This window comes from Vicia villosa, linkage group LG2, assembly GCF_029867415.1.
Source record: "Vicia villosa cultivar HV-30 ecotype Madison, WI linkage group LG2, Vvil1.0, whole genome shotgun sequence".
Taxonomy (NCBI): domain Eukaryota; kingdom Viridiplantae; phylum Streptophyta; class Magnoliopsida; order Fabales; family Fabaceae; genus Vicia; species Vicia villosa.
Genome location: NC_081181.1, coordinates 116,994,011 through 117,008,532, shown reverse-complemented (window position 1 = coordinate 117,008,532; position 14,522 = coordinate 116,994,011). Strand labels below are relative to the sequence as shown.

The following is a 14,522-nucleotide window of genomic DNA, read 5'->3' as shown; positions in this document are numbered from 1 at the left end:
TCAATATTCTTAGTTTTGATGATAACAATGTATATGAATTTTGCTTGAAATAATGTGGTACTCTAATTCTATGCAATTTCCATTTCAGGAAATACATAAAGAGTATGCACAAAATCAGCGCAAGAAGCACTGACTCAGAAGGTTCAAGTATGCAACATCAGAACATGCTCTCGCAAGACATCAGAAGATGGTTAAGCAGAATCAGAACATGGTCTATTGAAGCATCAGAAGAACTTGATATCAGAAGCAGAAACACTGAAGTTCTCATGGTATCACGCTAGAAGCAGTTCAGGGTCAGAAGACAAGAAGATGCTCTGCACCAAGCTGTTTGACTCTGATGATATTCAAACGTTGTTTACACAAACATCAGATCAGAAGCAAGTACAAGATGGCAGGCTACGCTGACTGACAAAAGGAACGTTAGAAGCTATTAAAGGCAACGTCAGTTACAGCAGGAAAAGCAAGGCTCGAGGTAGTTGACAAAAGAGTGAAACATTAAATGCATTGTTGTACGGATCACGCAACGCATTAAATGCTCTCAACGGTCATCTTCTCAAACGCCTATAAATAGAAGTTCTGATGAGAAGCTGAATACAACACTTTGCGCAAACATACAGAAACGCTGTCAAATTCTAAAGGCTCTCAAACTTCATCTTCAACCTCACTTCATTACTGTTATAATATCTTAGTGAGATTAAGCTTAAACTTAAGAGAAAAATCACAGTTGTGATAATAGCTTATTAAGAAGCATTGTAACTCTTATAAGAATTTGTTTACATTCATTTGTAAGAACTAGAGGAGATCAAGTTGTGATCGGATTCTCTAGAAAGTCTTAAAGGGTATCTAAGCATTGTGTTCCTAGAGTGATCAGGTTGTGATCAGAATACTCTAGAAGACTTAGAGGTTATCTAAGTGGAAAACCATTGTAATCTTGTGTGATTAGTGGATTAAATCCTCAGGTGAGGTAAATCACTCCAAGGGGGTGGACTGGAGTAGTTTAGTTAACAACGAATCAGGATAAAAATCATTGTGCAAATTGTTTTTATCTTAAGAGTTTTTAAAGCTACACTTATTCAAACCCCCCCTTTCTAAGTGTTTTTCTATCCTTCATCTTTATCTTACGATTACGAACGATTTTCTCTTCCTCACACTTAGGGTTTCAGTTTCACCATTCTCAAATCTCTCCTAGCAATATATCGTCTTCTTTTCCAAATACATCTTGTCTCTTCTTCTCTAATCTATACTCTCTGATATTCTTTCTTTTTCACTTTCTCATTTTTATGCTACTTTTCTCTCTCTTTCAATTCTGTTTTTATCGCACCTCTTCTTCTCTAATCTCTCCTCTCTTCTGCTCTTTCTTTTTCATTTTCACTAATCTCTCATCTCCTCTATTTTTTTTCATTATAAAGTATTTGATATTGTTTTATGTTTATTATTCCTTTTGTCTAATATGATTTTAGATATTAAATTGAAAGTTGAGGTCCAAATATGATGAGTTTTATTGTTATTCGGTAGTGTATGGATGACTCAATACAAAGTTATGTTGTCATCTATATGTTTATGTATGATTCAATAAAAATTTTGAAAAAAATCGAACCGAACCAAACTGCATTGATTTGGTTTGGGTTGGTTTGATTTTATTTCTAAAAGTCAATCAAACCAAACCACACGTTTTTTGTTGCGGTTTGGATGATTTTTTGCGTCAAAACTACCTAAACTGTATCGCGAACACCCCTAATAATGACGATATAGCTCATCTATAACGACCTACATCTTCGCTAAGGCTTCTTGATTGTCAAAATTTGATGAAAATTGTGTGACCACCATTGTTAAATGGTGCATGATTGAGAAAAACTCTTGTTAAAAGTTGTGGCCCATGAATGTTTGCCATCTGTACTTGTGAGTACAATAATAATGATCATGTTTGTGACGTGTTAAGGAATGTCTTTAGGGAGTGATTTGTAAAAAAAATCATCTTTAACCTAATTTTATAGGTAGATATGTATAACCTTTTAGACCTAGTGAAACTGTAATGCCTTCATGTTGTTTGTTCCAGATTCCGTTATATTGACCCCACTTCATCTGGATCGTGGCAGGTGACCTTCATTCGAAGAAGTCTCGTAACATGTTCATCTCACCACGTGTCAAATAAGTGATCACCTTGCTAACTTTGACTTAGGGCATTTCTAATGGGGAGAACTTATTTAAATTGCTTGAGTTATTTGTGTGGGACTAAATTGCCACATTGCATTTAAGTAACATATAAGCAATCTAAACCAATTTTACTCCAATAGTGATTTTAATAAGCAATCAATATGTGGTCCAATCAATTTATATTTGACCCCACAAATTATCAAGATTAATATTATTTAATGATAAGCAACTCACTTTTTGGATTGCTTCATGATGCAACTTACACAAATATGGATTGCTTCATGATGCAACTTACACAAATATGGATTGCTTCATGATGCAACTTACACAAATATGGATTGCTTCATGATGCAACTTACACAAATATCTAGCGGGTTTCGAACCTGAGACCTTGAGAGGAGCACACTCTCAAGACCCAAACGATTCACCGCTAGACCATACACACGCACCCCATTTTTCATTATACTATATTAGTAGTTGCTTGTTTAACTTTTGTTTTATTTTTGATGGGTAGCTTCCTATATGAATTAAACAGACCCATTAGTTAATTATTTAAAAAAGACCAAATATCTTTTCTTTTTTTTAGTTTGAGGGCAATCTAGGTACTTAAAATCTAATGTTGATAGGAAGTAGAAAAAACCTTTGTTTTATCATTTGTTAATTAAGGTTCTTGTATTAGTGGAAAAATGTTCAACAAAAAATAAAATTGATAGTTGATATCTATCCTTTGATCTTAAAATTGATAGATAATTACTTGGTAGAGAATATCAAATATTGTATTTGAAAACTACAGAATTGTCTATGCACACACACGGAAATTATGGAGTTGCCGTTTAACGGATACAGCGTCACAGTATGTCGTCACTTGCGTGTGTTTGAATTGCGTGTGTTTGAATATCATATATGTCTACTAGTGTTTTGAATATAATTTCTCCAACACTGATTCTTCCACTCAAGTTCACCATAAACCAAATAGTTTATTGAACAATAATGGACTATTATTTTAAAATAAAAATCATACTATTAAAGTCCATGATCAATGGAAGCAGAAGAAGCCTTGAGTTGCAGTTACATTGGCTAGCTAATTGCACGTTATTTTTACACTATCATCATTTTTGCTGATTGTAAATATGATTACTGTTTTCTGAATTTCACGTTATTTTTACACTATCATCATTTTTGTGTGTTTACTGCTTATGCTGTTTTTGGTTTGCAGAAGAAAGAGATTTATTGAAATGGCAAATCACGAAGGACAAGTCTCTAGTGGAAGTAGCGATGTGAGATCAGGGAATATGATTTTTGAGCCTATTTTGGATGATGGAGTGTTTCGATTTGATTGTTCTGCAGATGATAGAGATGCAGCATATCCTAGTATTTCTTTTCTGAATAGCAAAGATAGAGACACTCCCATCACTAGTAAAACTCACAAGCTTCCCTCGTATATCCCTACCTTTGAGTGCCTTCTTGAGCAGCAAGTTGTCCAACTCGAGGTCAGTTGCTTCGTTTTAGCTTAATGTATAGTTTGTTTGCTTATCTTTTATTCTCCCATTTCATTTTGTCGCGGTCTAATTTGCCGATTATGCAATTCCATGTCCTTTGTCTTCAAAAGTTGATTGAATTTGTTCTCGAACCAGCTACCTATAGGTACCTCCCTCTATGGAACTGGAGAAGTTGGTGGACAACTTGAGAGAACAGGCAAAAGAGTAGGTAGCCATAGGAAATTTTGGTTTCAAATAGATTTTCTTATTATATATATAGACTCATCAGTTATAATTTTATTTTAAGGTTTTCACATGGAACACTGACGCATGGGGTTATGGTCCTGACACTGCATCCTTATACCAATCACATCCATGGGTGTTAGCTGTTCTTCCAAATGGAGAGGCCCTAGGAATTCTTGCTGACACTACAAGGCGCTGTGAGGTGCTGTTAAATTTACCCTTTTGTCATATTCGGCAAATGTGTTTATAATGATATAATGATCTGTTTGATGGTCTTTTGCTGTGTTCATATATAGATCGATCTGAGGAAAGAATCAATAGTACGTTTCATTGCTCCATCCTCATACCCTGTCATTACATTTGGTCCTTTTGCTTCACCTACGGATGTTTTGATATCTCTATCAAAAGCAATTGGTAATTTTCTTAGCAAAAACTTCAACTAGGTTATCATTTACTTCATTTTAGTGGTGAAAGACACATGTCACACATCCTTACATATTCTTTTATCATCAGGAACTGTATTTATGCCTCCAAAGTGGTCACTAGGTTATCAACAATGCCGTTGGAGCTATTTATCTGATCAGAGAGTTCTGGAGGTACTTCATGCTACTCCTACTCTCTCCCAATAGTGATGAGAGGGATTACTAACATCTATAGATGTAGAAAGCTTGAGCTGGAGGTGCTGTATATGACACATGTTCCAAGTTCTGACTGCTGTTCACTGTTGTTACTGTCTTTTTTTCGTTTGTTATTTGTTTGGATAAGAGAAAAGGAAATCCTTTTAAGATCTATCTGAAATTTTGATGCATATCATATCGAATATATTGCATGCTTATATGTTTATGTATTGTAGAAATTCAAATCTTCATTCCTATCATCTTGTATGTTCTGACTGTCCATAATTGCTTGTTAGTTTTGCAAAAGAATGCTTCATATTTTATTTATGGTTCTAAGTCTAAATGTTGGTTACTTTTATCTCTAGTTTTTGGTGTTTATAAATTCATATTTAATTCATTCCTTGCAAGAAAATTCTAAATTTCTATGGAGAAACTTTTTATAATGTTTTAAAACATGCCTGACAAAAATCATTAAAAAAATGTGCTGAATTAACTTCGAAAGCTAAAACTATTTGCATGATAGTTTTGTTGGGACTAAAAAGTAGGAACAAAAAACAAAATTTTGTAATTTTATAAGGACTAAAAGTATATTCAATGCTCCGTTAACAATTTAACATTTGCAGGTTGCAAAAACATTTCGGGAAAAGAGCATACCTTGTGATGTGATATGGCACGATATCGATTACATGGATGGTTTTCGTTGTTTTACCTTTGACAAGGCATGTTTTTCCTCTGATCAATAATCAATTTACAGTGTCATTGTTTTGATTTTCACATAAGGTATTTTTAGTTGTGCTCATGAATATTTTAAGTGACGAGTAGGTGTAGTCTGCAACTCATAAGCTAAATTGATGCATTGCATGATTTTCTTTTGGTGCCTAGAATTAGTTCTCTAACCAGTATTTGTAATTTGGAAAATTCTAAGTTAAACTTTTGATTCGGGCTGGCTGCCAAATTGTAATGTCTATAGCAATAATATTTTGTCTAGAAACGTAAGTATTATGCTATCTTTCAGGAGCGCTTTAAGGATCCTAAGTCTTTAGTGAAAGATCTCCATTATAGTGGTTTCAAAGCTATTTGGATGCTTGATCCAGGGATCAAGCAGGAAAGAGGTTATTTTGTATATGACAGTGGTTCTGAAAATGATGTTTGGGTCCAAAAGGCTGATGGAACACCTTTTGTTGGTAAATTTTCTTTACACATTAGTACTTTTTCTCTGTCCTTTTTCCTTTTGTTGATGCATTGAGCCCATATATCCATTCTCAGGGGACGTGTGGCCCGGGCCTTGTGTGTTCCCTGACTATACACAGTCAAACGTTCGTGCATGGTGGGGAAATTTAGTTAAGGACTTTGTTTCCAATGGTGTTGATGGTATATGGAATGATATGAACGAACCAGCTGTCTCCGAGGTAATTATAATCTCTTTGGTTTCTTTTCTCAAAGTAAGAAACCAAGCAGCCTCACTATTTGAGACTATTGATAAGTCCTGTTTCAACCTTTTAAAATCCCTTTCTTTTCCAGGTTGCAATGAACACAATGCCTGGGAGCAATGTTCATAGAGGTGATGGTGAACTTGGAGGCTGTCAGAATCATTCTTTCTATCATAATGTGATAATCTTTTCCCTTTACGATTTTGGAATCACATCAATTTACCATAAAATTGTGGAAAATGCTTACAAGTAGGATGCACTTTGATTATGCATTAAGATACTGCTATGTGGCTTGATTCTGATGTTTGTTTATGAATTTTTAGTTGTTGAGTTTTTTATGCCTTATCCTGTATTGTGGTGCGCTCTGGACTTTTATTATTGATCATGACTTTTCACTATAGGTGTATGGTCTGCTGATGGCAAGATCAACCTATGAAGGCATGAAACTAGCTAGTGAAAACAAACGTCCTTTTGTTCTCACCAGAGCTGGATTTATTGGCAGCCAAAGGTATGCTGCAACATGGACTGGAGATAATCTTTCAACCTGGGAGCATCTTCATATGAGTATCTCCATGGTACTGCAACTGGTGAGGATCTTAGGAGCATGGGTGATAATTCCCTTGAACACCATTGTCATTCGATATTTTATTGACACCATTCAGTTCTGCAGCTTTTAGTCAAGCATGATTTAAGCATTTGTAGTTTTTCCTTGTCACGTCTTATATAACGCATTTTTACGTATGCATTTTTCTGGTACATTGGATTGGATAAGTGTATGCTTAGCTAGATATAAGTTGTTGTTTCAATTAGTTTCCCAAATGATGATTTATACCTTTATTAACTGCACACTATTTTATCGTCATAAAACAAGATGGCTGCAAGTAGCTGCTACAAAGGACTATCCATTCCAAGTTTTCTTTGAGTTGTGGTTATGATTTATTCTTTAGGACGCTGATGGCACATGATTTTATTATCGGTTTCCTTTTTAGAACTACATGTTATATGAGAGGTATATTACTTTTCCTCATCAAGGAAAAAAAATTAATTTCACATGTTTTTCCTTAATTTTTGAATATGTAGATCAGTGCCAGATGAATTAAGATGGCATTCTCTTGTTATGATCTAGTCAGTGTTGATATCAAATATAAATACAAACGGTCACGTTAAATACATGTTCAAATTTTCTTCTTAATTTGAATTTGTTGTGTTCAGGGACTCAGTGGTCAGCCACTTTCAGGTCCTGATATTGGTGGATTTGCTGGCAACGCAACACCGAGGCTTTTTGGAAGGTGGATGGGTGTAGGTTCCTTGTTTCCCTTTTGCCGTGGACATTCTGAAGCTGGATCCACTGACCATGAACCCTGGTCCTTTGGGGAAGAGGTTGGATCAACTTTGTCTGCATAAGATTAATCATTATAATGTTTTCCAACTTGTCATGTAGTGAACATTCATGTAAATTCCAAGATGGAGTTGTATGTCTTTATTACTTTATATATCATGCGGAGTAAAATTATGAAGGTTGTATATTTGAGCTTGATATTCTGTATTTTCAAATTACCTATATGCTAACACTGTACACCACTAATTTAGTTCTGATTTTTAGTGTGAAGAAGTTTGCCGATTGGCATTGAAGAGGCGCTACCGCCTTATCCCCCTAATCTACACACTTTTTTATTTTGCACATACGAGGGGCACTCCAGTGGCAACTCCTACTTTCTTTGCTGGTGGGTTCTTGTTATGTTGATTGCTTCTAGTACCTTTGGTTTCATGAATGATATTTGAGCTTTTTTCTTATGCATCGTGAATTTTTATTTTTGGTTTTGCAGATACAAAAGATCCTAGCTTGAGGAAACTTGAAAATTCATTTTTGCTCGGTCCAGTTTTAGTGTATGCAAGGTTATTCTACTTCCTTACTCTGTATATTATCAATCTAGATTACACTGCCATATTATGAAAGATGTCTTTGCACAAATTGGGCTTCGTTTTCCTGATACTGTTATGCATTTTAGTGGAAAAAATTATATAGCTTTTAGTCATTGAGAAAGGGGGAATAATAGGAAATGGAAATTACAACTCATCGTTTCTAGCTGTTAAACAATACAATGCATCCTTCCTTCTCTCTTATAAGCAGTATTAACAATGAAGGTGGCGCCCTTGGCGATGGTGTGGCTCACCCTTGTGAATTGTGATCATTTCCAAGATTCTGGTTACGATCAATTGATGTTTGAATTCGCTGAAACTTCTAAAACTGAAATTTAATTAAGTCTTGGCTGAATTGGTTAATTCAAATCTTAATCTAATATTGATACTATTGTTCCGAAAAAACTTCTAAACTAATGTCAAATTTATATCTTTATTGAGACTCGAGATAGATTGTCACTATCTATGAGCATATTCTATTGGTTTCCGCATGTGTGTTTTTTGGTATGTAAGTTGAAACACTTCATCCGAAATTGTTCATTTGGCATTATAGAGGAAAATATTAAAAATTGAAGTGTAGTATCTTCTCTCACTTATTACCTTATCTTACAAGTTACGATGATTTAATATCTTGTTTGTATCTTGATCAGCACCATACGCAATCAAGGGTTGGACAAATTGGAGGTTGCTCTACCAAAGGGGATATGGTTGGGTTTTGATTTCAGTGATGCACATCCGGTATTTTTTTCTGCTCATTTTATATGTATTTTATTTTAGTAGGACATATAATTATGTTTTTATTTTTTATTATCTTTACAAAAATATTTTTAATTTTATTCTGTTTGGGGCATGTTAGGATTTGCCTGCATTATATTTGAAAGGGGGATCAATTATTCCTGTGGGCCTCCCTCTTCAGCATGTTGGAGAAGCTTCTCCATCAGACGAATTAACACTTCTCGTTGCTTTAGATGAATATGGTAAGTCCATGCATTCGATTTGACCTTAGTGTGTTTGAATACGATAAATCGATAACTGATATTTTAATAAGGTCTTTACTCGTCAGATTAGTAGTGTCTTGCTCTTAAAGACTGTATGAACAAGATTTTAATCATTGCCAGGTAAAGCTGAAGGTTTTCTATTTGAGGATGATGGTGATGGATATGAATTCACTAAAGGAAATTATTTATTAACACATTATGTGGCTGAACTTCATTCATCGGTTGTTACTGTGAGTGTGCACAAAACTGAAGGATCATGGAAAAGACCTACACGCCGCCTCCACATTCAATTATTATTAGGTGGGGGTGCAACGGTATGTGACTGAGGAAACTTTGAAGATAATGAAATTTGTGTACAGATAGAAACTGTAAAATATTTTGCCTCATTTGTTCATTAATCTATCTTTTACTGGACACTTGATCTTAATATTTATACAATTTGGTTTTCTTAACAGCTTGATACATGGGGAGTGGATGGGGAAGTTCTGCATATAAATTTTCCTTCAGAGGAGGAGACATCGAAGCTGGTATTGGCTAGTGAGAAGCAATACAAGGAACGTTTGGGTACGTGCTTGTTCAAATCTTTACCTGGTCAATTTATGAATATTATCTTAAATGTTATCTATGCTTATATTTCACTTAAACTATTATTTTCTTGATCATCCTTTTATCTTCTGATCTACATTTTATCCTATGGCATAGTTATTGTGTTTTCTAGATTATCTCTTGAAAATAAGCCGGCTTTTGAAAGATATTATATGACATCCAGGGCCGGCCCTGGGCCAGGGAAACCAGACCCACAGCCCAGGGCCTCCAAAAATAAGGGGCCTCATAATTTTTTTATTTGGGCTTTAGAAATTATAAGTAATATGTTATATATATGGCGAGTAGAAAATATCTGCAGTATAACAGTTGTAGCGCAGCAGTTCTGGGGCTTTGTTATCCATCTCATGTCTTGGGTTCAACTCCAGAATCAAACTTTTTTTTTTTCGGGCCAAACAAGGGCCAACCAAAATCTAAATCAATAAGTATAACCCTATCTTTGTTAAATAATATTTTACAAATATATATTTTAAGATTTATTATTAAACTATTTAATTTATTAATTTTTATGATAAAAAACACATTATTTTATATTCTATTCTTTGTTAATTATTTCTTTAGTTTTATTTTCATTTTTTTAAACATAAGTTTTAAATAATATTGATATTTTACAAATAAATATTTTAAGATTTATTATTAAACTATCTCATTTATTATTAAACTTTTATAATAAAATATAACACACTATTATATGTATTTAATTCATTATTATTTTTTATATAGAAAGATATATTATTTTGTGTTATTTTATAGTCATATAAAAGTATTGTTTTTAATTAAATTACTATGATTAAGTAAGTATATATATATATATATATATATATATATATATATATATATATATATATATATATATATATATATATATATATATATATATATATATATATATATATATATATATATATATATATATATATACATATATATATATATATATACATATATATATATATATATATATATATAATTATTTTTTAATTGTTCTAATTAGTTCGACCTTCTTCATGCTAGTATTATTTCTAATCAAATTTTGAAGTGTTTATGGCATTGTCTCATAAAAGCCTTATAACTTTAAGAATATATATAAAATATAAATTTTAAATACATATTTCTCTATCAGTATAAAGTGATATATGATTACAATTACTCTAATGATTAATTAGAATATGACATTTTTTATTTTATTTTCTTGCTTTCGCACCGGTTTCGACCTACATAATAGATTGACTAATTCGGCTTGTACTACGGAGGCACGTGCACTGGCTAAACGTTGTTTCTGACATTTTTTATTTTAGTTACACATATAAATGACTAATTTTGATGTTGATATTATTTATAATTTAAATAAATGGTGTTCTTTTTTAATTTTTTTTTTATTAGAGGTCTACTTTTATTATTAACCCTGGGCCTCTAAAATGTCGGGACCGGCCCTGATGACATCTATCAAACATTATTCCTGGATTGGATATTACCTTGCTATTTCTATGCTATAGTATCCATATTTTTACCTTTATATGGGTTTTCCCTTCTCTTGAGAACCAAGATTTATTGCAATGCAAGTAGTGTAAAAATTACAAATATGTATCAAGTTATGCTACTACTTTCTGAATGTTTTGCAGAAAAAGCAATTCAAATTCCTGATGTAGAAGACAGAGATTCGGGAACTCCTATTGAACTGAAAAGTAGTGAGTGGCTTCTTCAAGTTGTTCCCTGGATTGGGGGTAGAATCATCTCCATGACGCACTTTCCTTCAGGTTAGTTGATTATCCATTAGCATTTTATTTAATCTCTTATAAAAAACACTCTTATAAAAAACAAACTTACGGTTTATGCAGTGCAGTAGTTAAGCATTTAGAATATTTTTCCTCACTCAGCTAGAACTAACTTGCTTATAACACTGCTCAATTCACTTAAAACCTGCTTGAATAAACTTTTCAACAAGTACTTATGAACAGAAAAGTCAAAGTGATCTTGTAACGATTACGAGTCTTCTAAATAAGCTTCCTGAATCAGTTGAAGTCAGCTGTTAAGCTCGACAGTTTTCAGAAATTCCCTTATCTAACTTCTCTTTTCCTTATGCTACAAGTATGAAATTTTTTTATTTATAATATTCATTTTATTATTCATCACAATAACTATGTGTTTTCAGGAATACAATGGCTCCATAGAAAGATTGAAATCAGTGGATACGAGGAGTACAGTGGTATAGAGTATCGTTCTGCTGGGTGTTCTGAGGAATATTCCATAATCAAGTAAGTTTCCCTTGTACTTTACTGTTTCATAGGAGAAAAATTATTGTTGCAGAGCCATCAAAGGCTATTGTATATACCCTTCTATTATCATGTTCTTCTATTCTCACTCCACCATTTATCTGTTATACATTTTTGTACTCAACATGTCCTTTTTGGCAAACCTATTTTCCCTTGCAGTCGAGAACTTGAGCATGATGGAGAGGAGGAATCTGTGGTATTGGAGGGTGATATTGGTGGACGATTGGTTCTTCAACGGCATATATATTTCCCAAAGAACGCTGCCAACATCATCCAAATAAACTCTAGCATAATAGCACGCAGCGTCAGAGCTGGTTCCGAAGGGTTCTCGAGGTTTTATTTAAAACTTGTCTTGTACCCTGATAATATTAGCATTGTATCTCAATTGTTAGTATGGTTGATTCCTACTATGCTTCCTTATATATTCTGCAGGTTGGCCTGCTTAAGAATTCACCCAACATTCAATCTTTTGCACCCATCAGAATCTTTTGTCTCGTTTACTTCAATCGATGGATCGAAGCACGAAGTCTTCCCAGATGATAGGGAGCAAATCTTCGAAGGACACCATATTCCCAATGGTAATGATCATTTTATCCCTTTATCGACCGACCTTAAAACACTTTAATCTCATAATGTGATGACAGTCTTCATGCTGGCAAGTAGAGAGTTGAAGAGACCTTAAGTGAAGATGTTTATTCATTCAAGTATAGAATTTTCATTATAATTTCATTTCAGGTGAGTGGAGGTTTGTTGATAAATGTCTTGGCTTGGCACTGGTCAATCGATTTAATGTTAACGAGGTATTGAAGTGTCTTGTTCACTGGGACTCTGGCACTGTCAACCTGGAGCTTTGGTCCGAGAACAGATCTGTCTCAGATCAATCTCCTATTCAAATTTCTCATCAGTATGAGGTTATACGAATTCCTTGATCTTTTATTTGGATACCACCAGACAAGGTGTCAAACTGTTTTAAATGGCCGAATAGTGCTAGAACAAATTATGTATATAAAATTATGTATCTAAATACAAGCATTATTTCGTTCTCCATTAAGTGTAATGTGTGTTTGGTTGGACTTTGATCATTAAATAAAATGGATGGAGTTAATGGAAGAGGAATGATAGTAACATATTTGAACTTAAAAGTCTATTAGAGTTTGGGTTAAAAAATAGAGAAAATCTCAATCCACCCCTTAATTTCTTAGCCACCCACAAAATTTCATTTATGTTCCCTACTTTCGTAGATGTATTTTCGAAAACACTTTTTTTTTTAAAAAATTTGATTTTTTCCGTAGGTACAGAAGCGTTAAAACATAGTAAAACTTAGGAAGATCCCAAATTAAATGAAATATTCCGTAGCTACGAGTGTGTTTGTTTGGGTGCTAGAAAAAAGATTCCTAGGAATCTAAGATAGGAAATAATTATTCCTATGTTTGGTAGATGGGAAGGGGAAAAAATACCTTGGAATAAATAATACACAGGAAACCATTTAACCCACGTTCTATCTAATTTTATTCCCATGGAACTAAGCTGGGAATAATATATTCCTGGGAATGTAAACCCACGTTCTCATAGGAAGAAGTCACAAATATCCCTAATTTACCCGCGCATTATTCCCTCTAAAATTTACCCATTTTCTATAAAACCTATAACCCACACATTCCTTTTCACTTTTCTCAGCTTCTTTTTGTTTCTCCACAAGTTACAACAATGGTAAGTTATCTTTTACTTTGAATCTATATTTTTTTTTTAGAATCAAGCTAATACATGGATCTTTTTTTTCCTGAAGACTTTGATTTTGATTTAAGGAATCACAAATTCATCTATCTTTCAGTGAGTTTGCTTAGAGTTTGATTTCTTTTAACAGGTATTAATTTTCCTATTTCAATGACTATTTTTATTTACATGTGTTTCATTATCATATATGGTTTTTTGAATATCGTCATTTAACGTACATGATTGTGTGTCGAACACCGTCATTGCGTTATGAACATTGTTATGTGTATAACACAGTGGCATTTCCAACATAATCGCCGTGTAAAAACACCGCTTTGGCATATTGAACATTGTGTGTTGTAGAACATTGCTGCTACGTATTGAACTTGATTGTGTATCGAACACCGTCACCATGTTATGAACCTTGTTATGTTCTGGGCACCATTGTGTATCCAACATACTCACCGTGTAGAACACCGTTTTTACGTATTGAACATTGCGGGGTGTAGATTGCAGCTCCCATGTATCGAACATGATTATGTTTCGAACAATGTCATTGCATTATGAATGTTGTTATGTGTAGAAAACTCTTGTTTATCCAACATGAGCACCGTGTAGAATGTTGTGTTTGCATATTGAAAACTCTCGTGTATCATAATCACCATTTTACTGTTTTTTCACACACTTGATGTATTATATATACCTATGTATTTGATGATAATTCATGTTTAATAATTTTTATTAAATTAACTTATGTGCATTGGAAAAATAATGTAGTACAGTGCAAAGAAACTTTCGCAAATAAGTCATTTAAGGTTTGGTTATGGCTCATTTGGCGGAAGCTCGTGAGAGGAAGAAAAGGATAATAACAATATTGATCATGCATTTGGAGATGTTGAATTTATTTACTTTGATGACAATGATGTTATGCTACTTTTGTCTAAGTAATCGTTTGAAAAAGCGAAAAAGGTCATGGGATTGTTATGAGAGAAGTTTAGTCAGAGAAGTGCATTTTTAGAGAATTATTTACACAAGTGATGTGGCATGTATTGAGAATACAAGGATGGATAGGGCCGCTTTTCATAAACTATGT

At 33.5% G+C, this 14,522-nt stretch overlaps 1 protein-coding gene across 4 annotated transcripts; it reads left to right on the top strand.

The window, feature by feature from the left end:
* The first annotated feature begins 2,850 nt into the window (after positions 1 to 2,850).
* On the top strand, positions 2,851 to 14,105 carry LOC131651863 (uncharacterized). 4 transcript variants are annotated; one of them, XM_058921587.1, is made up of 23 exons: positions 2,851 to 3,007; positions 3,371 to 3,644; positions 3,789 to 3,857; positions 3,940 to 4,077; positions 4,172 to 4,289; positions 4,389 to 4,471; positions 5,116 to 5,211; positions 5,508 to 5,676; positions 5,759 to 5,901; positions 6,014 to 6,100; positions 6,324 to 6,509; positions 7,135 to 7,302; positions 7,526 to 7,646; positions 7,749 to 7,818; positions 8,493 to 8,580; positions 8,699 to 8,819; positions 8,961 to 9,154; positions 9,296 to 9,404; positions 11,066 to 11,200; positions 11,596 to 11,698; positions 11,876 to 12,049; positions 12,149 to 12,294; positions 12,452 to 14,098. In XM_058921587.1, the coding sequence occupies exons 2-23, from the start codon at positions 3,390 to 3,392 to the stop codon at positions 12,643 to 12,645; spliced, it is 2,967 nt and encodes a 988-aa protein (XP_058777570.1). In that variant the 5' UTR covers positions 2,851 to 3,007; positions 3,371 to 3,389; the 3' UTR covers positions 12,646 to 14,098. The 4 variants fall into 4 exon arrangements, with proteins under 4 accessions (XP_058777570.1, XP_058777569.1, XP_058777568.1 ...); XM_058921586.1 differs by lacking the exon at positions 2,851 to 3,007 and adding an exon at positions 3,090 to 3,278 and having other exon boundaries at positions 12,452 to 14,096; XM_058921585.1 differs by lacking the exon at positions 2,851 to 3,007 and having other exon boundaries at positions 3,090 to 3,644; positions 12,452 to 14,097.
* The last annotated feature ends 417 nt before the right edge of the window (positions 14,106 to 14,522 follow it).